General features: G+C 35.8%; 1 protein-coding gene across 1 annotated transcript in view; it reads left to right on the top strand.

Moving 5' to 3' along the window:
- Positions 1 to 23,988, top strand: part of ENPP1 (ectonucleotide pyrophosphatase/phosphodiesterase 1) — an 81,593-nt gene that overhangs the window by 33,205 nt on the left and 24,400 nt on the right. Inside the window, exons 2-15 of the mRNA XM_056126325.1 lie at positions 2,170 to 2,242; positions 3,459 to 3,575; positions 4,676 to 4,801; positions 5,959 to 6,019; positions 7,508 to 7,605; positions 10,230 to 10,309; positions 11,146 to 11,265; positions 11,763 to 11,872; positions 13,706 to 13,771; positions 14,058 to 14,130; positions 18,219 to 18,327; positions 19,660 to 19,791; positions 22,311 to 22,342; positions 22,707 to 22,834. Coding sequence (XP_055982300.1) covers positions 2,170 to 2,242; positions 3,459 to 3,575; positions 4,676 to 4,801; positions 5,959 to 6,019; positions 7,508 to 7,605; positions 10,230 to 10,309; positions 11,146 to 11,265; positions 11,763 to 11,872; positions 13,706 to 13,771; positions 14,058 to 14,130; positions 18,219 to 18,327; positions 19,660 to 19,791; positions 22,311 to 22,342; positions 22,707 to 22,834 — 1,325 coding nt within the window. The remainder of the gene's footprint in view (positions 1 to 2,169; positions 2,243 to 3,458; positions 3,576 to 4,675; positions 4,802 to 5,958; positions 6,020 to 7,507; positions 7,606 to 10,229; positions 10,310 to 11,145; positions 11,266 to 11,762; positions 11,873 to 13,705; positions 13,772 to 14,057; positions 14,131 to 18,218; positions 18,328 to 19,659; positions 19,792 to 22,310; positions 22,343 to 22,706; positions 22,835 to 23,988) is intronic.

Raw genomic sequence — 23,988 nt, 5'->3', positions numbered from 1 at the left:
TCCTAGAATCAGTTCCAGATCTCTTGTTTGCGGGATAAACTATTTTCCATGGAGCCACATTTCCGGTCTATAGAGGTTTAAGAGAATGGCCATACTCCCCTGACCCTTTCTCCTTGCTATCATTTATGTATTGTTCAAACTCTTCCTCTCATGACTCCCTATTTGAACATGCTTAAATTTTGATTTCCTAAATAAAAACCTGAAAGAAGCCCTGTTGTATTTTAGAATTCCCTGTATTTTTTTCTCTCCTACCTTTACCCCCTTTTTTCTTATATAAGCTAGACCTGCTGCCTCACTTTACTACTCACTTCCCGTTTTTTTCTGAGTCTTAGTACTAGTAACTTGAGATCAGAGGTCATATCTGTTTTATTACTGATTATCTAATACAGAGCCTAGAGATTAGCATTTGGTCACTGCTTGATTTTTATTTGAAGGAATGAGTTCATTACAGCTACAACCCAGCACGGTCCTTTTACTCATTCTTCCTGTCTCTACTAATTCCTCAGCATAGCTTGGAACATGCCTCTTCACCTTCCCATCCCTGCGCCTTGTATACACACAGCCCTTTGCCTGCTCTGCTTCACAGCAGCCCCTTATTATTCATTCTCTGCCTCTCAATGTCTTTCTTCTGAGCCTTTCTTATGATGGTCTGTGTTCTATAAGTTTTGTCTTCTACCTTCCCTCAGCTGACTGGCAATATTAAGCCATTATATCACCCCTTTCAAAGCCTACCCAAAGGCTTTCTCAAAGACACTCTTCCTTAGCAGCCCCCACCTTTCTCCTTTAAACAACTGTGGAACTTTGGTATTTTTGTTTTGTTTTGTTTTGCTTTTTGGCTCACACCCAGAAATGCTCAGGGGTTACTCCTGGTTCTGCATTCTGAGTCTTGTTTTCTGATTCCCATTTGGGATGCTGGGAATCGAACCTGGGTTGCAAGGCAAATGCCCTACCTGCTGTGCTATTGCTCCAGCCCCAACAACTGTGGAACTTTGATGCTGCTTCATAGTTTACATATATAAGCCATTTATGCTTTTGTTTTGCCTTCTCTTCCTGCTCCATCCCCAGAAGCTCCCTACTTGTCTTTCTTTCTTAAACACTTGATAGCCTTTACACATATTTGGTACTCACTGCATTTTTTGAGTTGCCCTGCAAAATGGCATTACAGCGACAATAAGAGGAATTCTTACTTCACCCCAAAAGAATTCAGGATTGTTTTGTGAATTGCTCGTGTTACTTTCTTTAATTTTTCAAATAAAGGCAAATAAAGGCTACTATTTGTAGGAATTATACAGTATGTCATTAATTTTAAAATTCCAGGGTGATAAGAGTTGATGAATAATTAGAAAATGGTGAAATGGTAGAGTTAGATATTGGAGATTCATTCAGTTCCAGCTGTTGACTTCATTTAAATTACCAATTTTGTTAGAGAATGTAATACCCAGAAAATTAAAGTGACCTTCTCAATTTATAGTACTTTCTGTGGTAACAGTTGGGACTGATGTAGTCACTTATTCCTCTCCAATGCTTATCTCTAAATGCCACACCACAGTGTTCATAAAGATAGGGTTTAGGTTTTTATAATTGAACCGTTACAAGAGACATTGTTAATTGTACTTTATTGTCTCTTTTGGATGAATACATTGAAAATTAAGTCTCTAAAATATTTTTCCTTTTTTTGGGGGGGGTGGTCACACCCGGCAATGCACAGGGGTTACTCCTGGCTCTGCATTCAGGAATTACCCCTGGCGGTGCTCAGGGGACCATATGGGATGCTGGGAATCAAACCCAGGTTGGCCGAGTGCAAGGTAAATACGCTACCTGCTGTGCTATTGCTCTAGCCCCAAATATTTTTCCTTTATAACTTTTATCTAATTTTTTGACTAGATTACATTTATACCAATTGAATATTTTCTGGCAACATAAACTTCGTAGGGCATAGATTTGTTTGTCAAAATTTAATAGTCATTTGCTAAAGTATACATTCATAGAAATGCTTAAAGTTATAAGTATGCCGTTTTACTATTTTTTTTCACAAAGTAGATAATATGTGTCCTCAAAACACAGATCAGGAAATAGGGTAACATTCATAAGTTTAGAAACTTTTGAAGAAATAAAACAGGAACAAGTAAAGGGTTTTAGAATTTATATAATTTTCTTTTCTCTTTACAGGTATTGTCAGTCTGTGTATTAACAACAATTCTTGGTTGTATATTTGGATTAAAACCAAGCTGTGCCAAAGAAGGTAATAATTTGGTGTGTGTGTGTATGTGTGTGTGTGTGTGTGTGTGTGCTTTATTTTAGCTGCCTATAAAATAATTAAGATAAACTATAGGTCCTAATCCCTTTGGTTACTGAAAAATTGATGTTGAACGGACCAGCCTTTTCCTTGAAGCTCTTTCAAGAAAAAATATTTTATTGCAAAATCTTTGCCATAAAAAATTAATACCCTAGAGAGCAGGGCCATAATGCAAAAGCCCGTGAAACCAATATAACAAGTAAATCCCCCAAACAATAAAATATAAATTAAGGACAAAGAAACCAACAAGCAGGGGAGCTGAAGTATTCTTCGACTAAAACCCTCATTCTTTCTCTGGGGATACCCAGGACACAGTTTCTCCTCAGGGGATTGGTTGCAGAAGCAGCCTGGGCGTTACTAAGCAAACAGCATCCCTTGGCAACCAGAAACTTACAATGTGCTCATAAGGCTTTTAAATTTACAGACATTTGTATTTTCACAACAATAGTGAAAATCTTAAGCATCTACGTATTTTTTTTTAATTAACACAAAGTACAGACCTCAATTCAACATGTAAGTTTTACTATAATAAGTCTTTGAGTCACGGTACATTGTAACAGTCATTATTTTTCCTTTCTCATTTTTTTTCTTTTGAAATCATTACTAATTTTACTAAGAAGTTTAGTTTGAAAAATGAACAATTTGTTTTCCTATTAACTACTCTGTAATTGTAATAATTAGTAATTTAATGTTTTGGTGATTATTAAGCTAATATGTATTGCTGAAATAAAATTTATTACTTAGTAATTTTATGCAGTCAGCAATCTATTCAAATTCATTCAATATTTAAACACAATTAGGAGTTAAAGGCTTTCATTCAAGTAGTCTTAGGTACAAAGTGATAGTTTGTGCTTAAATCAGTTTGATACAGAAAAATAAAGACTCAGACACAGCAGCATTTGCAATGAAAGAAAAATCTTTTTCTAAATGATTACAAACTTTGTCTATATAAAGTTTGTCTATATAAAGTTTCCATGTGTTTATGTTATATTTTAGATTTGTGAGAAGATTCTTGGGTGACTTTTTTATTCATCTCTGCTTTCTAAACTGTTTGAATCTCCTTTATGTCTGATTTAAGAGTGTTATTTGACCTTTGCTTCTTTCCCTTATACTTTCTTATGTGATTTTTAGAAGAATATAACTCAATATTCGGTATTTTCAGTTAAAAGCTGCAAAGGCCGCTGCTTTGAGAGAACATTTGGGAACTGTCGCTGTGACGTTGCCTGTGTTACCCTTGGGAATTGCTGTCTAGATTACCAGGAGACATGCATAGAACCAGGTAAAAAGTGTTCGGGGGAAGAGGTGAACTTTAAGCTCTCTATCTTTTTTAAATGGGACTTACCAAACCGATACAAGATTTTGAAAAATTTCACATACACATTTGAACTTCAACCTTTTTTTTTCCAACAGTTATCTTAGAAAACAAATGTGTGTATTTTTAGTGTGTGTTGATAACCTGTATAGTCTAATTTGTCTTTAACTCTAAAAAGACAGTTGAAATATGAAAATATTTAAAATTTCTATTATGGACTTATTAATGCGAAAGTGCTTAGATGCTCACCTAAACTGAAATAAAGCCCATCAGGGCGGAGGAGATATTAAAAAAAAATAACAGCTAGAGTGCACATTTTGCATATGAGAGACCCAGGTTTGGTCCCTAGGGCTACATGACCAGAAGTGACCCCTGAGGTGCCACTGAATATGACCCCAAAGCCAAATAAAAATAATGAATGAAATGAAACCATCAAAATACTCAAATTAATCAATTTGACTTGGACTTTCCTGTGTATGACATGAAATAACACTCCAATGAAAAGTGAGTCAGATTAAGGTTGAACTTTTGATAACCCGGAAAATGTGTGATGAAAGACTTCCAGGAGCTCCCTGTAAGTTGTATAATAATATTTATGTTTGCCCACATTTCAAAATGATGCAACTCTGAGGGTGTAACAATCGGTGCCTGCAATGTGTTCTGTTAGTTCAGATCAACCAAGGCACAGCAGATCCTTGGAGTGACAAAGAATTCTGAAATAGTTCATTGTCTCCTTGGATCTTGCTCCAGAATGCAAGCCTGTATTCCTGCTGCAGATGTGGGACTTCACTGTAGTATCACTGCCATCCTGTTGTTCATCAATTTACTTGAGCGGGTGCCAGTAACGTCTCCGTTCATCCCAGCCCGGAGATTTTAGCAGCCTCTCACTACTCGTCTTTCCCAATGAAACTGCTGTATTGGAAGCTCTTTCAGGGTCGGGAAATGAGACCCTTTATTGTTACTGTTTTTGGCATATTGAATATACCACAGGGGGCTTGCCAGGCTCTGCCGTGCAGGATGTGGGACTTGGACCTTAAAAACGTGTCTTTGTTGATGGTTGTTTCTAGAGAGTATATGGACATGCAGCAAATTCCGGTGTGGTGAGAAAAGGTTGTCAAAAAGCCTCTGCTCCTGTTCAGATGACTGCAAGGAGAAGGGTGACTGCTGTATCAACTACAGCGCTGTCTGTCAAGGTTTGTTTTCTGTATGCTCTCTCTCTCTCTCTCTCTCTCTCTCTCTCTCTCTCTCTCTCTGCTTTTTCTACAGCAGACCCACAGACTCCTTGGGTTTAGGTGGGTTTTTCAAAGGTGGTTTATTGTTTGTTAACATTAGGACTCAGGTTTATTGATCATTTGTCACTGTCCTCTCGTTGTTCATCGATTTGCTCCAGCGGGCCCAGTAATGTCTCTATTGTGACACTTGTTACTGTCTTTTGGCATATCGAATTCGTCACGGGTAGCTTGCCAGGCTTTGCCATGCGGGTGAAATACTCTTGGTTGCTTGCCGCACTCTCCGGGTGGGGCAGAGAAATTGAACCTGGGTCAGCCTCATGCTAGGCAAATGTCCTACCCACTGTGCTATCGCTCCAGACCATTTGTATCAGTTGAAAAATTATTTAGTGAAGAACATTTCAAATACATTCTGGAAGAGAGAATGTCATAAATCTGGTACTTGATACCCAGTAGAATAGTTAATATTACCTACACATGGCCAAGCTTTGTTTGTTATCCACTGTCCTCTCATGCCCAAGTATTTTGATCATTTGAGATTAGCTGAATATTTAGTGTTGCATTTGTGGGTGGGAATATCACCAGTTTCTTCTGTAGTAAATAAGGTCAGTGTGTATCCTGTTTTGAGAGGATAGGCATGAGAAATCATCGACTGTTACTTTATTATAATGCTTTATCTGAGTGTTTGGGTTTCTTGAAATTCTTTCACAAAATTTGACTCGACGTGAAAGGAACTAAGACATGTGAGATTTATTAGCAGAAGATTTATATAACCTTGGATAGAAACAGGGTTCTAAATTTTGATTAAAAAAATATCAACACCCAAAATGCAAAAGATGCCTCCAACTTTTCACAAATACGTTAGTATGTTTTCATCTTGCAATTGCACATTCAGTTTTTTTCCTTGCTGATATCTACTGTTATATTGAAGCAGAATATTTTATTTGTGTATTTCTCTAGAATCATGCCTTACATTGTATTTGATTTCTAAATTTCATTTCTATATCAAGTTTTGTTTTTGTTTTGGAAATCTCAAATTTCATGCTGTGCCTCATAAGATGCCAAATTTTTGTTGGTTATGAAATTTGTTCAACTTGTTTTATTTCTTGAAAATATTTTAGGTGAGAAAAGTTGGGTAGAAGAAAAATGTGAGATCATTAATGAGACACAGTGTCCAGAAGGGTAAGATTATACTCTGAGAGATTAATACCTTCTCCTTTAGAAGTGCTATTTTTTATCCAAAATTAAAATGTACAAATAATTTTTCATAATTAATCAAATGTTATTTGCAGTCATGCTTTGCATTTGGCACTTGTAGTATAAAAATGATTATGGCATGAAGCCACACTGGAAATCAGTAGGAAAAAGGGAAGTCATGAATATTTAGAGTCTGTATTTGTATTAGCATTAAACAGAAGAACTTGGGACTTACTTAAAGGAAATTTAAATTAATTTTGAGGGTTTTTTTTGCTTTTTGTGTCACACCGGTGATACTCAGGGGTTACTCTTGGCTTTGCACTCAGGAATTGACTCCTGGTGGTGCTTAGGGGACCATAAGGGATGCTGGGAATTGAACCCGGGTCAGCTATGTGCAAGGCAAACGCCCTACCCGCTGTGCTATCACTCCAGCCCCTAATTTTGAGTTTTGACAGTTGAGCAAGTAGCAACTGGCTTTATACTTTGTGTTTTATGGTTTTTAGTTGGGGGTTTCTATATAAGTTTTGGTAATAAGTAAATAAAAGAATGCTATTTTTATAAATTTTAGTCGTTCTTTTTACCCCCTATGTTAATTAGGTCATCTAGAAAAAGTTTGTGTATTGGGAGATGACTCAGAACTCAGTGGCTCATACCTTTCATGCTAAAGCCCCAAGTTTAAATCTTTAGCATTGCATGCTACCCCTAAGTATTATGGGGTGTGTCTCCAGAGGCCATTGAGCACCACGGGATCGGGTCTTAGCTGCCCCAGGATGACTGGACTGATCAGCATCATATCATTGGGCTGAGCATGTATGGTATCTGTATAGTATGGTTTGTTGAGTATCACTGGGATATACTGAGCTGGTGACCCACTTTGTGACCTAGCCCCCAAACACTGCATGACACTAAAACTAAAGTTTTAGTTTAAGAAAACTAAATTTTCTTTGCTTGGAATTTAAAGAGCAGAAAGTTTAAGGAAGAGTCTGGTATGTTTATCTGTGTTCTAGAGGCTCTTATAATTTGAATTACCCATTTTCAGGAATAGACTTCACCTCTTCAATATACAGCTACAGCTGTTCCTCAGTATTTATGGAGGATTGCTTTCAGGATCCTGCTATCTGCAGAAAATATTCCTCCTTTTAGTAGCATTTATTTTGACGTTTAGAATAGCAGGAACTATGGTGTTTTCTGTCTGGTAACCAAAAATGGTATGAGTGCTAATTAATACTTATTGATTTTATGTGTGTGTGTGTGTGTGTGTGTGTATACATGTGAAAGGAAGTTATGAATATAAATGCTTGTGGAGTATTCTTTATGAGGGGACTTGCTGAGCTTGTTAGCTTACTTTAGATCACATACTGTCTCAGAGGAGTATCTTCGCAGGATCCATGCCAGTATCAAGAAAACTTTCATTAGGATGTGTCATCTTTTGCTCCTTAAACATTCCTTTTCTTTTTCTTTCTCATTACCCAGGTATGAAAATCCTCCTACCCTCTTATTTTCTTTGGATGGCTTCAGGGCAGAATATTTACACACTTGGGGTGGACTTCTTCCTGTTATTAGCAAATTAAGTGAGTAACTTCAGAATTTACTGTTGAGTATCATACTTGCAGTGACATAGACTAGGGAGTCAGATTGTTTTTGGAAAAATACTGACAGAACTTGACTTGTTTCACTAATTTTTTTAAATCATAAAATAGTTGAACCTGATAAGGGATTAGTCTTTAATATCTTAATTGTAGTGAATCATACCTTTGGATTCATCTAAGGTAAAGTAATTAGGATTTTTATCCCTTAGCTAATGTCATGTATAAGTTAAATACTGTTTTATTATTTATAGAAATATATTTGATTAAAAATTTTCATTCTTTTTGTGGTTAAATCATTTACATTTCATTTAAAAAATTTTGGACCGTACCTGGCATTGCTTGGGCTTACTCCTGGCTCTGTGCTCAGGGATCACTTATGGTAATGCTTGTAATACCATATGGAGCGCCCAGGATAAAAGTCAGGGTTGACTGCATGCAAGGCAAGTTAACCCATGTTCTATCTCTCTGGCCAAAATTTACAAGATCTGAATCATATTAACTACCCCCTCCCTACCCCCAGTATGTGGATATCACTCGTATCATTATTATTTTTGGGATCATACCTGGTAGTGCTCCTGGCTCTGTACTCAGGGGTCATTCTTGACAGGGCTTGGGGACCCTATGGGATGCTGGGGTTTGAACCTGGGTCAGCCATGTGCAAGGAAATACCATTTCCATTGTACTCTGGCCCTGTATCAACATTATTGAGTAAAAAAAGAAAAAAAGGGGGATATACATAAAAACTATAGAACTTTGTTAGTGATATGTATTTAACTTGAGTATGACATAAATAGAAGTAAGTAAATACAGCACTTTAGTGTCCTTTCAGAATTATAAAAATATTTTACCAGAACTTGAATATGGGATTTTGTAATGAATGTTAAAGTTACTAATAGTGAATGCATAGTAATGATACTACTTTTGTGAGAAACAAAAACTGTATTAGGAGTGCTTCTTAAAATGACTCTAACTTCTGTCTGGAGTAAACTAGTTTTATAAACAGTCATTTCATTTAAAAAGTCTTTAGAAAAAACCTGCATGCACAAGGAAACTTCTGTTTTCATTAGCCAGATTTTTGGTCTGTGAAGCTTTAACCCATCCCTTTGCTGAAGAAAAATTTTGTCTCAATTATACCAGACCTGATTTCCTGAGAAGTCATCCAGAATGAAGTTACTGTGTGGGCATCTACATGTGAAGTTTAAAATAGAATGATTATCAATTAGATTTAGATGTTTAGGGAAATGTTGCTGGTTGTTTTGAACTGTTAGAAGGCAACGAGCTACATAGACACATCCTGTCAAAGGAACTTTTTCAGGCAATGATGTATTGAAATGTTGCAACAATTATCTTGCTCGCCTTCTGTATTAAGCAAAAAAGAGGTACTTGACTAGGGTTAAACCTGGAACAGTCTAACTACTGTGCTAGAATTCTGTTGCTTGCAGTCTTTCAACTTTCTAGAGCAGCAGTGAGTTTGTATGAAGTTAGCTAGTTTGGGTTTGTGGTATTTCTTTACTCTTGCATTAATACTGAATATTTAGCTGCTAATGGTTTTGTTTGTTTGTTTATGAATTATCACTTATAATTTCCTTCTGTGATCACCAAGTAATCTTATCTAAGATGCATCAGCAATACAACTGATCCGTCTGGAACTTAATGTTATTACTGAGTATTAACTAATTGTTTCCTTGGTTTTGTTATCTTCTTAATATGTTTTGCTAAGAGAAAAACTTCATAATATTTTTAAAAATATATTTTATTTGACCTCAGATGACCAAAATATTATCCCTTCAAATTTAATCAATATAAAATAAAATCAATATATTTCTTTTAATTTCTTTTTTAAATGGAGACTTTGAAATTTGATGTATATTTAGCCCTATATCCATAATTAAGCTTTTAACTGTCAATTTCTATTTATAGTACTGTTTTAAAATTCACTTTGAACTTTTATGTGGTTATAAATCTCTCTTTGGGCTGATGAGATAATATATATATATATATATATATATATATATATATATATCTCCTGTCCTGCCCTGCCCTGTCCTGTCCTGTGCTCCCATTGTTCATCAGTTTGCTCAAGCAGGCAACATAGTGTTTCACAACAAATTGTGAGACTTGTTACTGTTTTTATGGCATATCGAATATGTCACGGGTAGCTTGCCAGGCTTTGCCATGTGGGCGAGATACTTTCGGTAGCTTGCCGGGCTCTCCTAGAAGGGCAGAGGAATTGAACCCCGGTTGACTGCATGCAAGGCAAATGCTCTACCGACTGTGCTATTGCTCCAGCCCATATATATAATATATAGCAGTATATATAGCATATATATAGTATATATAGTATACACACACACATATATAGTACATATATGCCTTACGTGCACTGTTGTTTGCTCACTGGTCCTCCATATCGTCCTCCGAACCCTGCCAAGACTAAGCTCTGAGCACATCTAGGTGTAGCACAAAACCAAACTAGTTAAAATAAAAATCTCTTGTGTGTTAATTTTTAGATTTTTTTTTTACTCTTTAGACTTCTGTAGTACTAAAGTTAAATGAATTTAATGGATTTTTAGTTGCATTTAATAACATTTTTTTTTCTTTTGTAGAAAGCTGTGGAACATACACTAAAAACATGAGACCCGTCTATCCAACAAAAACTTTTCCCAATCACTACAGTATTGTCACAGTAAGAGGCTCAGTCAAGTCTTAAATGTTTGTATATGGGAATGTAACATTTTTAAGGGGGATAGATATCAGATAAGAAAAATAAGTTCTTTTCCATTGTATATTTAAGGAAGAAAAATAGTTTTTGGTCATTGTTCTACCACTCTTTCTCTTTGACCTTGAGAAGGTCTCTCTCCCTTCTTTCTTAAATTTCCCACTTGTGAAAAGGTGATGTTCAGTGTCAGGATGCTCTGATTCTTATGTCCTATTTTTCCCTTAGAAATCGTAGAGCTTATTTCCTTTGTGCCTATTACTGTCCACATTCAACATATTCTCAGCCCACCTTTGTCTTGATGTAGAAATTTGACCTAGTCAGTTTCCATACTTGTAGATGGAATTACAGCTTTTCTTTCAAGCTTCCAGATTTTATTTAAATCCATTAAAAATTTTTCATTAGATCTAAGGATTGAAGCTAGAAAATTAATACTTTAGCCTGTGTGGATGCATGTTGTTCTTGGACACAACCCAAAAGGAATTTGTTCCACAGGAAAGTTTCACTTAGCAATGCTTTTCATTTAAAATCTGGGAGGCTGTTTATTTTTACCAGACTTCATCCATAGCATTTACTAATTGTTTTTTCTGATTACATAGTCTGAAAATGCAAATGCTTCATAAAATCTTGACTGACTGGTTAAGTTTTGATTATGTCCACTCTCTTGTCATTTCCTAGTTTCCAGTTATCAGTTCCTGTGTCACAGTTTTGTTCTGTGGCCTTATTTAATAGTAAAAAACTTGCTTAAACTCTTCATTTTATGTTTTAGGGACTTTACTTGCATAAACTCTTATTTTCTATTTTAGGGACTTTATCCAGAATCCCATGGCATAATTGACAATAAAATGTATGATCCCCAAATGAATGCTTCCTTTGCACTTAAAAGCAAAGAGAAATTTAATCCTGAGTGGTACAAAGGAGAACCAGTAAGTTTTTTGTTATTTTAGCTGCAACTGTTAGAACAAAATACCAGATACAAAATACTTTTTCATTTTTTGTTTCCTTTCTTTTCTTAAAATTTTATAAATTAAAATAAAATTTTATAATATAATAAAATATAAATTTAGGATGCTTATAGGAATACTATTTATAATTATAATCCGTAATAAGTACTTAATAAATTTTAGTCATATCCATAAAATGTCAATACATTGAAAGCATTTATTTTTCTTTTAAGGGGAACCTATTTAGTATGGATATGGCGTTGACATAGCAGGAATTGCCAGCCATTTTGGGGGTTAATCTCTTTCGTATCTTGCTGTTGCTATTTAGTTATATTACATGATTATTTTGTAGTTTAACTTTTGGAGCTTGTTAAACTTAAAAACATTCTGCCATTGTAGAAGAATGCGTTGGTGTTGCATGAACACATACTTTCCTGAGACTTTATGTCTAGATAACTTCCCTTCCTTATCTTTGTCAGATTTGGCTTACTGCTAAGCATCAAGGCCTGAGGACTGGGACTTTTTTTTGGCCAGGATCAGATGTGGAAATCGATGGGATTCTCCCAGACTTCTATAAAATATATAATGGGTATGTGCAGATGTACATTTTCCTAAGACAGGTAGTTATAATACAACTTTTTAAATATATTTAAATATTTAAATATATTTTCTAATCCTCATTTCACTTCTTTTATTGAATTGGGGTTTAAGCTCTGTCATTTGAAAAATGTGATAGGTGAAAAAGAAGCAATGTTAGAATAAGGACTTTTAAGTTTTGTTTAGGTGGATGACAAATAGGTAGTAAATTAGACAGATTTATTTTAAGAAGCTTTCTAGAAAGTGCTGGTTGTAGATTGTTGGTTGTCGTTTGGGAAGGAGTGAAAAATGAAGTCATGTAAGAATAGAGGTCTTTCTGTGGACCAATTGTCTGGGGGCTGGAAAAGACAGAAGTATTAAAGCCAGTGCAGCTTGGAATGCATCTCTGGTGCCTGGAAATACTGTTTAAAAGCAGTTATCAATGGCATTTGTGAATTTGCATTTCCATATTTAATAAATATAAAATTGATATGAGAAAAATTATTGGTCTCCTTAGGATTTTTTTTTTTTTTTTGCTTTTTGGTTTACACCCAGCAATGCACAGGGGTTACTCCTGCCTCTGCACTCAGGAATGTCTCCTGGCAGTGCTTGGAGGACCTTATGGAATGCTTGGAATCGAACACGGGTCTGCTGCAAGCAAGGCAAATGCCCTACCTGCTGTGACATTGCTCCAGCCCCAACTTAGGATTTTTAAAAAGTCTATGATGTAGTAAAATAGTTTTTTTTTCTGGGAGATTTACTCAGATTAATTTTAATGAGACTACTTTAGACTTTCCATAGTTTAGCACAGCGGGTAGGGTGTTCGCCTTACACGCGGCCAACATGGCCGACCCGAGTTCGATTCCTCCACCCCTCTCGGAGAGCCTGGCAAGCTACCGAGAGTATTCGATATGCCAGACACAGTAACAACAAAGTCTCCAATGGAGACGTTACTGGGCCCGCTCGAGCCTTTACTTTAGACTTAGGAAATTTCACAAAATCAATATAAATATGCACTGGGGGAACTAATGGGAAAGATCATAAACTACAAGTAAGAGATGCTTCCCTGGAGCTGGGGAGAAAGCCCAAAGGGCTGGCGCATGTTCTTTCCATGTGGGAGGCCTGAATTCAAGTCCATCAGCAATATGCGCCCTCCTTCCGCCAAGCACCTCCAGGTATGGCCTACAAACTGAAAAACAAAATCAAAACCCCAGCTTTGCATACCTGTTTTCTCTGATAATTTATGCTGTTGTTTAATCTTTGTGTTTGACATGATCACGGCAGTCCTGGTATCACTTGCCATTATTTTCATTCCATGGTCATTGAGATGTCCCTTGCCTTACATATGTTCTTCGACTTCTCAGAGTCTCACGAGAGAACACAGCTCACTGTACTTGGAATTGGACTGTGTAAATGTGATCCTGTTTCCAAAGGAAATCACCACAAATTCTGCTGAGGATAGTTGCAGGGGGAAATGTCTGTTCTTCATGCCTTTCTCTCTGCTGTGTGCAAACCCACTGATGAGTGTCCTTCATGAGCTGCCCACCTGAATGCTGACACATATTACCTGGTAGTCATTATTATGCTTAAGTAGAATGAAAATATCCTTACACAGAGTATGAAAAGCACATTTTGACCCAGTCACAATTTTTCTTTTTTTTTTCCTGAGTGAAGTTTAGCTTTTGTCCCTTTGTTGGGAAAACAAACTTGAGTTTGCTACTAGAGCTTTTATATTGTTGAAACACAATGAGCAGATTGAACTTTTACTCTCATAAAAGTTTCAGTGTGAAAAATAAAGTTTAAATTCAAACAGCTATCACATATTTGTTTTATTTATTAATTTTAGTTCAGTACCGTTTGAAGAAAGAATATTAACAGTTCTTAAATGGCTGAAGCTTCCCAAAGAGGAAAGGTATGTAGATGACAAATTTATTTTATCAATATCCTATTGTTTTATAGAAATTATGCACAATATTTTAATATAGAATACAACAAAACTTTGCAATTATATACCAGTGAACTCTTGAGTGAACTTTTATAACCACATTTTGAAGATTTCCCAAACTATATTATTTCTCAGAAAATTTAGAAGTGTTACCCATGTTGTAGATGTTTTAATCACTACTGTTGAATTATTCTTTTCGTTTTGTTTTAAAATGTGTTCATAAAATATTACATTTTGATACTGTTTGATTTAGACCACACTTTTACACTCTGTATTTAGAAGAACCAGATTCTTCAGGTCATACGTATGGACCAGTCAGCAGTGAAGTAAGTATGTTTTTTTTTTTTTATCAGTAATTATTGCATTAGCCTGCTAACATCTAACCAAACCTTCCTCTGAAGCAGGTTTAGATTCTTTAAGATTTGATCATTTCTGGTGAAAGATTGTTTATTGAGCAGTTTTATTAAAATAACCAACACACTTTAATCAAAATAACAGTTGGGTGTCATTTATCCTCCTAGCAATGCTAAATTAAATGAATGATAAATTTAATTTCCAAGTTTTATTCTGAAGCATCTATCCATTCTTTATATATCCTATTGGCCTATAAACAAAGTGTTCTGAAAATTTAGAAATAAGTAAAGTCTTAATTTTCTATGAAAATTGAGGGAAATCTGTCAGATATCAAGAGCTTTGTATGAACTCTCCCCCACTTAGCAAATAAATATATCTCTGATATTCCAAGACTGTGCTGATAGCAGATTTTGTCCACCAAGGGGTATAAAACTTTATCAAAACAGAGATGTTGGGGCTGATGGCAGTTTAATGGGTAAGGCAAGTGCCTTGTATGTGGCAGTTCCAGGTTTGATCCCCTGAATCCCATATGGTCCCCGGAGCACTGCCAGAATGATTCCTGAGTGCAAAGCCAGGAGTAACTTCTGAGCCCTTCCAGATGTGACCCCAAACAAAAAAGTATAGAGAACTTGAACTAATCATTGTATTTTTGAATGATTATTAGGAAATTCGAAGTAGGGACGCAGTTCATAAACTTTTAATGTAGCATCTAATTTGATCTACCATTTTCAGGACAACTTCTTATGACTGTTAGCCATAAGTCTTAAGAAGTCACAACTGCTTTAGTGATTTAAAATTTCAAATGCAAAAAAAACCAATAAAATAAAAATTCCAGTACTACTTTCAGTTTTTGTGCAGCCTTATCATTTTTATATTAGCATAGGAAGTATCAAAACAGAATAGTGCTCTGAGCCTCTTTCCTTGGATCTTGACAGTACCTGCAGAGGGAACCCCTTATTGTTCTTCTTTACTTGTAATTAGATTTTTTTCAGTGACCTAATATATGTAAAGAAACTCTAAGAAAGTATCTGTGAATTTTGTTGCCCTCAATTAGAGGGAGAAAAGACACCACGGATCCCTGCCTCAGGGTCCTTGTCTGATGTTCCAGGGGATTCCAGTCATTAAAAGTCTGGATGATGGGGCCAGTGTATGCAGCCAATCTGGGTTCCATTCCCAGCACCCATAATGGTCCTGAAGCTGGTCAGGAGTGATCAGTGAGTGATGAGCTTGGAGTAAACCCTGATCACCACCAGGTATGGCCCCAGAACAAAAACAAACAAAACGAAGTCTGGATGGTCCTACCCAGATAGATGGGAAACTCGGGGACTGGATTCCAGTATTGCTGAGCGCCCTGTTTCATGGATGCTGACTGTTCCTCATGCTTACTTCAGCATCAGAATAAATATGAGACATTCAAGCATCATCATTTTCCTTGCTTAAATATAAAATATCTGCTTAAACCATCTTTGCCTGCCTTTTCTTATACTGAATCAGTCCATGTAAGCCCATCTTAAAGAATAGATGAGTGTCATCAGTAAAAAAGGGTAAATAAAAAAAAAGTTTACCCTCATCTATGGCTGACAGTGTATAGTCTTTCTTTAAAATCATTTCCACAGGCCAGGGCAATAACTCAAGTGCTGAATGCATTGCGTGTTGGAGGTTCTGGTTCAATCCTAGCCACCATATGGTCTCCCAAGGGCTGCTGGGAGTGACACTCCAAGCACCACACCAATAATAGCCCCCAGTTCCACTGGGTTGCTCCCACCCAGGAGCAACCCCTGTTCCCTGTTGCTCCCAACCCCCTGTTCATGTTTAGAAGTTCAGTTGTATTTAAACACATCATATACTTTTATCTTCATTTTGTCCTTCAGCTATGTATAAATGATCCTTATTAGAGATGGGGTAAGGAAGATGATGTGGTGAAAAAATGGTCATGTCATAAGTGATGGAAGGAAAAGTTTCTAGTAACTGTTTATCTGGATTTGAACAATTGACCAGATGCTAGTATAATTTTTACTCTTTAAGTTATTGACAGTTACCCATTCCTAGGTCAGCTTGTGTGCGTTCGTTGTTTTATAATTGTTTGATTATCAGATCATATAAACTTTAATGTGAGTTCTACCTTTCCTAATTCACTAATTTCCTTCTGGTTTCTCTGTTTTTGATTGATCTTCATTCAAGGTTCAGCTCACTGGTTATCAAATGGTATTCACCATCTTATAAACTTGCTAAGTTATATTACTGGTTCATCAGTACTAAGTATCTTAATACTTAAAAACTCAATCTTGCATACTACAGTGAAATAATACTAGCGATAAGATAAATGGGTTAGAGTTATAAGATAAATTACAGAAAATTTATCAAACTCCATTTTTCTCAGATTGTTTTGCAAGTAGAGAAGGAAAGATTATTGCCAAAAAGCACTCCATCTAAACTACCTGCCCACCAGTCTTTATGACATCAGTACATAAAATACATATATTTATAAGGAAATAGTTAACTGTATTCCTCAGCCTTCTAATTTTTAAAATTAACTGCATAGAACAGGCTGGAGCAATAGCACAGTGAGTAGGGCGTTTGCCTTGCATACAGTTGACCAGAGTTCAATTCCTCTGCCCCTCTCGGAGAGCCCGGCAAGCTACTGAGAGTATCTCGCCTGCATGGCAAAGCCTAGCAAGCTACCCATGACGTATTCAATATGCTAAACACAGTAACAACAAGTCTCACAATGTTACTGGGCCCGCTCGAGCAAATTGATGAATAACAGTAGGACAGTGACATTGACAGTGACTGCATAGAATTTTTATATATACATAAAAGTCCTTTCCTTCCTCTTTCTTTCTTTCTTTCTTTCTTTCTTTCTTTCTTTCTTCCTTCCTTCCTTCCTTCCTTCCTTCCTTCCTTCCTTCTTCCTTGGAATTTATTTATATTTTGGTTAATCAATGTATTAATGTATTTTTAATTGAATTACCATAAGATACACAAAGTTTTTCATGATTGGGTTTCAGTCATACAGTGTTCCAACACCCATCTCTTTACCAGTGTACATTTTCCACCACCATTGTACCCAGTTACCCTCCCATGATAACCTTTACCTACTTTTATCATCCAGTTCTTGTCTACAGTGATTATTTGTAGCTATTATTATTCCAACTATTCCAATTATCTTCGTCATCCCTTCCCTATCTTAACTGCCTTCCGCTGAATGACTTTTTTTTAAGTATCTTCTGACTAATTTTTTTTCTTAAATTTTTATTAGTGAAACATCATGAGGTACAGTTGTAGACTTACAAATTTTTGTGCTTGGGTTTCAGTTATACAATGATCGAATACCCATCCCTCCACCAGTGCCCATTCTCCACCACCACCAGTCCCAGTATCCCTCCCTCCCCCCATCCTCCCATCCCACACTACCTCTGTGGCAGGGCATTCCCTTTTGTTATCTTTCTCATTTTGAGTTCTGTGGTTTGCAAAAGAGACATTGAGTGGTAATCTTGTTCGGTCTATAGTCTACTCTCATCATGCATTTCCCATCCTGAGAGGAACCTCCAAACACCCTTTATTTGGTGCTCCCTTCTCTATCTGAGCTGTCTTTTCCCCTAGCGTGTGTGGCTGTCCTGACTAATTTTTTATAGTTTGAAAATTTGGAAACATTTACATAGTAAACATCTAAATGACCAGAAACTGTTCAAAGAAATGGACTTAGAAAATGAACTTTCAGAGTATATTAGTTTCTTAGCCAAACACTGACTCTGGACCATTGCTAGTTTGAATGAAAACAGGTCTGATTTAAAGAGTAACATTCTGAATCTCAGAGAAGGAGTTAATGTGGTCAGCTAATGTTATTCCCAGGACCTAGAACTGAGACTATGTGGAACTTGGGCTCTCCAATTGTTAAGCGTCAGCAGTTACATTATGTATTCTGACTTGTCTTAGCCTGGTGTGAATCAGTTCATCCAGGCAGTTGCATCCATTGGCGTTCTTCTTGAACAGAGAGAGTGTTGCAAAGAAATAGCCTTTAGTATGGAATACATTACTTAGGACTGTGTTTCTTCCTTAGGTCATCAGAGCATTGCAAAGGGTTGACAACATGGTTGGTATGCTGATGGATGGTCTAAAAGAGCTGAACTTGCATAAATGTCTGAACCTCATCCTTATTTCAGATCATGGTAATTCGCATTTGCATTTTACCTTTATTTTAAATGTTGCCCTCAAAGTTTAATTGATTATTGTTGTATTTTTTTTCCTCTCAAACTTATTATTTTTTTCTTTTTTGGGGGGTGAAGGGTGGGGCCACTCTTGGCTGTGCTCAGGGCTTACTTCTGGCTCTGTACTCACCATTGGTGGGGCTCTGGGAACTATACAGTGCAGTGGGTCAAACTGGGTCTGCTGCATGCAAGGCAAGTGTCTTATCTACTGTACTATCTCTCTGTTCAGGCTTAATTTTTTAGTTTTTTTTTATGAAGTCATTAAGAGAAAATGAAATAGTTCAATTAAAGCATAGAACTCAGAGAAACCTAAAAACCTTTTAACTACAATATAATCAATTTTAAAATTTGGGAAAGATTTGCATCAGGAACTTGGATAGTTGAAACTTTTTTTTCCAACATGAATTTTAAGTAAACTTCATACTTACATTTTATTTGAACAATTTTGATGTTCCTTTTCCATTTTCCATTTTCTTTAGTATGTTCCTTTTTCATTTTCTTTAGTATGAAAATTTTCCATTTTCTTTAGTATGAAGAAGCTTTAGAGGCAGTATATTCTAATTTTGGTAATATTTTCACATTTACTTGTTATAATTTTTAAAGTGTATGTTTGTATGCAGCCATAGAGCAATAGAATAACATAGTTTGTTTTGTTTTGTTTTTGTTTGAGGGCTACATCCAGTGATGCTCAGGAATTATTCCTGGGAGGGCTTAGTCGAGTAAATGGGATGCTGAAATTGAACTTGGATAGACCATGCAGAAGCCAGGAGCCTTACCCTGAGCATTATTTCTCTGACTTCAAAATATTTATTTTTGTTTGTATTGTTGTTTGCTTCAGAAACAATTTCTAAAGTCTCCTTCTAGAAATAGTACTAGGAAGTTTTATCCTAAAGAAGCTCCAGTCCTGAATAAGAGAGAACTTTGTACTCTAAGTTCATGTTTTGGTTGATTTAAGGAAAGTATCTTGACTTTCATATCTAATCTAATTCTGTTATAAGACATTCCTCCTCATTCACATAAATACATTAGAGTATCTGAATAAAAAATTTAAATAACATTAAACCTTGAACTTCTTTTGCAAGAAAGAAAAGAAAAATATTTTGAATAAGTTGCAATAAGTTGCAATAATGCTGAAATTCTCTGTCTTACCTATAAGATGTTACGTTTAGATACAATCTGAGCCTAAGTATATTGAATTAAATTTTAGAAGTGAAAGAAGTTGTGGTAAGACGTAGTCAAATTTTGATTAATGTTGCGACATGAGGAAAATGAGATTTTTTTTCCCCCTCCTAGGCATGGAACAAGGCAGTTGTAAGAAATATGTATATCTGAATAAATATCTGGGAGATGTTAAAAATATTAAAGTTGTCTATGGACCTGCAGCTCGTTTGCGACCTACTGATGTCCCAGATAAATATTATTCATGTGAGTACCTCTCTGTGCAAAGATGAGAGTAATTATATTTTATTCACTATGAGAGTACGTTTCTCTAAATCTTCCTATTTCTGAATGAGAGCCAGATGACTAAAGTTAATTTCCTTTTTGTGATTATAATCTCTAGTGGAGTTCTTCCATAGCCAGAGGGATTTTTGAACTGTATGTGAGATGACAAGCCTAACCACTTATCTAAGTTGTTACTCACGGCTAAGTTTTTTTATTTGATGAGCTTAGTATAATATTATGTTGTAGTGTGCATTTTACATATATTAGTTTCAAGATAACTTGTGCTAGGGTGAAAAAAAATACCTAAAGGGGAAAAAAAAAAACTAGAGCAAAGTTCAACCATAGATTTTCAACTTTCAATGACAATGAAAAACCAGTTATAGCTATTTTGGAATTAACTGTTTTGAAGAGAGGCATGCCAACATGGTTTAAGCCATGATTCCTGGACTCCAAAACACCTTTTCTAAAACATCCTTCTCCCCAAAGTAAGTATGCCTTTTTTAAAGAGAGAAAAAAAAATGCAGGTTATTTCTTTTTTTTTTTTGACTACATGTGAACTCAGATTGGCAATCTTTTAAAAATATTCTTGTTCAAGTCAAACCTAATTATAAAGCTGTTTACAGATGATATAATCCTCTTTTTTGATCGTTTTCCTTGGTAGTTTTCAGATATCTAAAACAAGTTTTGCTTATCTTTTTGTTGTTGTTTACTTTGAAATGGAAAGAGAAAAATAATTTCTAGCAGTTATCAAAAGTACATTAGGCTCTACTATTTCAGTGTACTTTGTGTTTGCAAATGTATTAATACAGTAATCCAAAACATAGGCTCATCCAGCAAACTTTTTTTTTTTTTTTTGCTTCTGAGCCACAGTCAAGGTTACTTCTGACTCTGAGTTCAGGGATCACTCTTGGCAGAGATTGGGGGACCATATGGGATGTGGGGGGATCAAACCCAGGTTGGCTATGTGCAAGGCAGATGGCCTACCTACTGTACTGTTGCTCTGTCTCTCCATCAAATTTTTAATTGGAATTTTTAAAAATGTAGCACAATAATATTTATTATACTTTTAAAATTTATTATAGTAAATTTATTATAAATATTTATACTTAAAAATCTGTGGTTTTAAAATTTTGTTATAATGTATTACATTAATGTAAATAAAATATAAATTTATTATAATAAAATTATAAATTGTTAAAATAGTTCTAAAACTTCTCATAAAAACTGGACGCAGTGGTCACGTCAAAGATATTTAAGATGGGGTAAGCTACACCCTTATCTCAGTTAGGTTCCTAATTTTTTCAAATTGAAGCAATAGCTATATGCATATAGATACACACATGTATAATCTTATAATCTAATATAGTAAAATGATAATAACATGTTAATATTCTTTTGTCTGAATAAGTTTCTCAAGTTTGTTTGAGGAATTTTATGAAAAGAATTTTAGAGGGTGCCAGAGAGAGAACCCACATGGTATAATACATGCCTAGCATGTATGTGGCACTGGCTCTTGCCCGGGGAACACTTAGTCCTGAATATCACTGGGCATATGTGGCCCCCAAGTGGCCCCCAAGTACTACCACTTCTGGCCCTGGGGTCCCTGGAAAACCATTGGTTCATGCTTGGGCTTAGCTTTGATTGGAATAGTACTGCTACTCTAGGTGTTACCCCAATTAAAAAAATATCATTTTAGAAAACTTGACAGGTTTACAGCCCAAAGTACACCAGGTAACTATACCTAGATTTGCTATACAAATCCATTTTTAATACTTTTGTATTTCTCTTTCTTCAAATTTCCCTTTGCCCTACTAATTGGTCAGTGTAGCTCTATCAGTGCAAGCTTTCTACCAAAATCTGTAAATTCACAGCCCATTTCCTTTCTTTAGAGATTAAACACTGTTTCTCTTGAAATACCTTGTCAGATACTTTCCATGTGTATATACAACACTTTTATTCTTTCACTATTTTTGGGTGGAATCACACACAACGATATTTAGGGGTTATTTCTGGCTTTGCACTCCGAAATTACTCCTGTAAGGGCTTAGTATGGGGATGCCAGGGATCGAACCCAGGGCAGCTGCATGCAAGGCTAATGCCATATCTGCTGTACTATTGCTCAACTCCCACAGTTTCATTTTTAAAAGCAGACAGCAAAGTCATGCTGGATATAGATAGATGGGTGGATGGGTATTCGTAGGAATGAACAGATGGCAGATGTACTAACAGGTTAATGGCTAAGTCATTGTATGTTTTGAATTGGCAGGTGTGAATAAACAGAGGAATCAATAGTTGTTTCATAACTTGTCTTTTCACAATATGACATAAGCTCATGGTCATGGGAATATCCTAAATATTTAATATATGTAAATCAAAATTAAATATTGACATCTTCTATGGTATTTAAATATAGCTTGAGTCTAATCTATATTGGGGGGTTATTTTTATTTATAATGATAGCATACTATCAATTGTTAATTCTTATCATTGTTTCCCTTCAGTTAATTATGAAAGCATTGCCAGGAATCTTTCTGTGAGTATCTTTATTTTTCAATTATTGAATTATTTTATTAGCTTTATAGGATATATATTTTGGGTGAAGTTTCCGTATTTTTTCTTGTGATTGCAGGATTAGAATTTTGAGTATCTGAGCCAACGATTAAGCATTCTGTTTTCATTAAAGTTTTTTATGAATAAGTTGTATAAACCTAGGTTTGAAAGATTTTAAGAATTTTTATGAAATACTTTCAGAACAACTTTATTTTTGTATGTATGGGACTTAGAGAACATGCTGATAAAGTATGGGGAATATTTCATACGAGGTTCAAAGCAGTTTCAAGAGAAGTTTACATTTAAGGAATTACAAAATAAAGCTTTTTTTTCTTCTACCATTTCAGTGCCGGGAACCAAACCAGCATTTCAAACCTTACTTGAAACATTTCTTACCTAAGCGTTTCCACTTTGCCAAAAGTGATAGGATTGAGCCCTTGACGTTCTATATGGATCCCCAGTGGCAACTTGCATTGTAAGTTCTGATATAATACAATAATTCACTTGATCTATTAGTAATTCAAGGTAAATATTGAGCCCTTTCAAAAATGTTGTTACATACATGATACATAAATTGTTCTCTTCACCCTCTTTCAGAGTTTCTCAAACTTGGCTTAGTGACGTTTTAAATCAAATCATTCTTTGCTGTCTTAAGCATTGCAGGATGTTTGAAAGTATCTCCACCTACTAGATAAAATGCTCCCCTTTTCATAGATATGACAACAACAACAACAGAAAGTGTCTCTGTACACTGAAAAATCCGGAGTCAGGGAAACCTCCACAGATAGGAATCAGCACTTTGTGCACAGTTGTCTTTAGCTTTTCTTATGTTCCATATTTGTATTACCACTTGACATGGTAGCTCTTCTGTACAGCTAATGATACCCTAAGATGCCAGCAAATAATTGGCAAAAATTCTTTTTAATAAAGAACAGTCACCTTCATCATGAAGCTGAGTTGTTTCTCCATTCTCATTAACTTAATCTATCAATTAACCTCATTTTATCAATGTGCTCAGTGAAGCTATGAGTGCAGTTAATACTGCCAGTATATCAAAACTTTGTCATTAACCTTTTATTTTGAGGGTGGGAGCACAGATTCTCTTCCAGACAATGATGTTGCTGCTTTCATTTTTTTTTTTTTCTGTTTGGTTGACATGGTATTTGTTACACCTCCTTCTTTGCAATCACCAGAGAGGACTGGAGAGCATGAGGATGAAGGTGCATGCCTTGAATTTGACTGTTGAAGTTCCTTAGTATACTCAGTGCAGCCCCAAGAGCCCTGGAGGGAGTGCTGCTGCTCAGGGCTTGTAGTGATGGCAATGATCTCGCCACTCCACATGGAGCAGAGCCTCCAGGCCCATACCAGAAGTACCTCCGGGGCCCTCAGGGCGTACACCAGGTTATACTCAGGTGTTGCACTGCATCAGCCACATCAAGGTGTGTACCTTCACCCCTGTGCTACCTATCTTTCCCGTCCTCTTTAACCTATTTTTGTTGATTGCAAAGAAGGTATAGTAAATATCGTGGCATACCAAACCTGTGCAGTGAGCCAGAGTTTAGTCAGCAAAATTGCATTATCTTCATTGTAATTAAGCGCTTTTGTTTTGTTTTGTTTTGGCTTTTGGGC

This window comes from Sorex fumeus, unplaced genomic scaffold, assembly GCF_029834395.1.
Source record: "Sorex fumeus unplaced genomic scaffold, SorFum_2.1 ptg000061l, whole genome shotgun sequence".
Lineage (NCBI taxonomy): Eukaryota > Metazoa > Chordata > Mammalia > Eulipotyphla > Soricidae > Sorex > Sorex fumeus.
The sequence above is the reverse complement of the archived record's forward strand: the minus strand, read 5'-3'. Positions and strand labels throughout refer to the sequence as shown.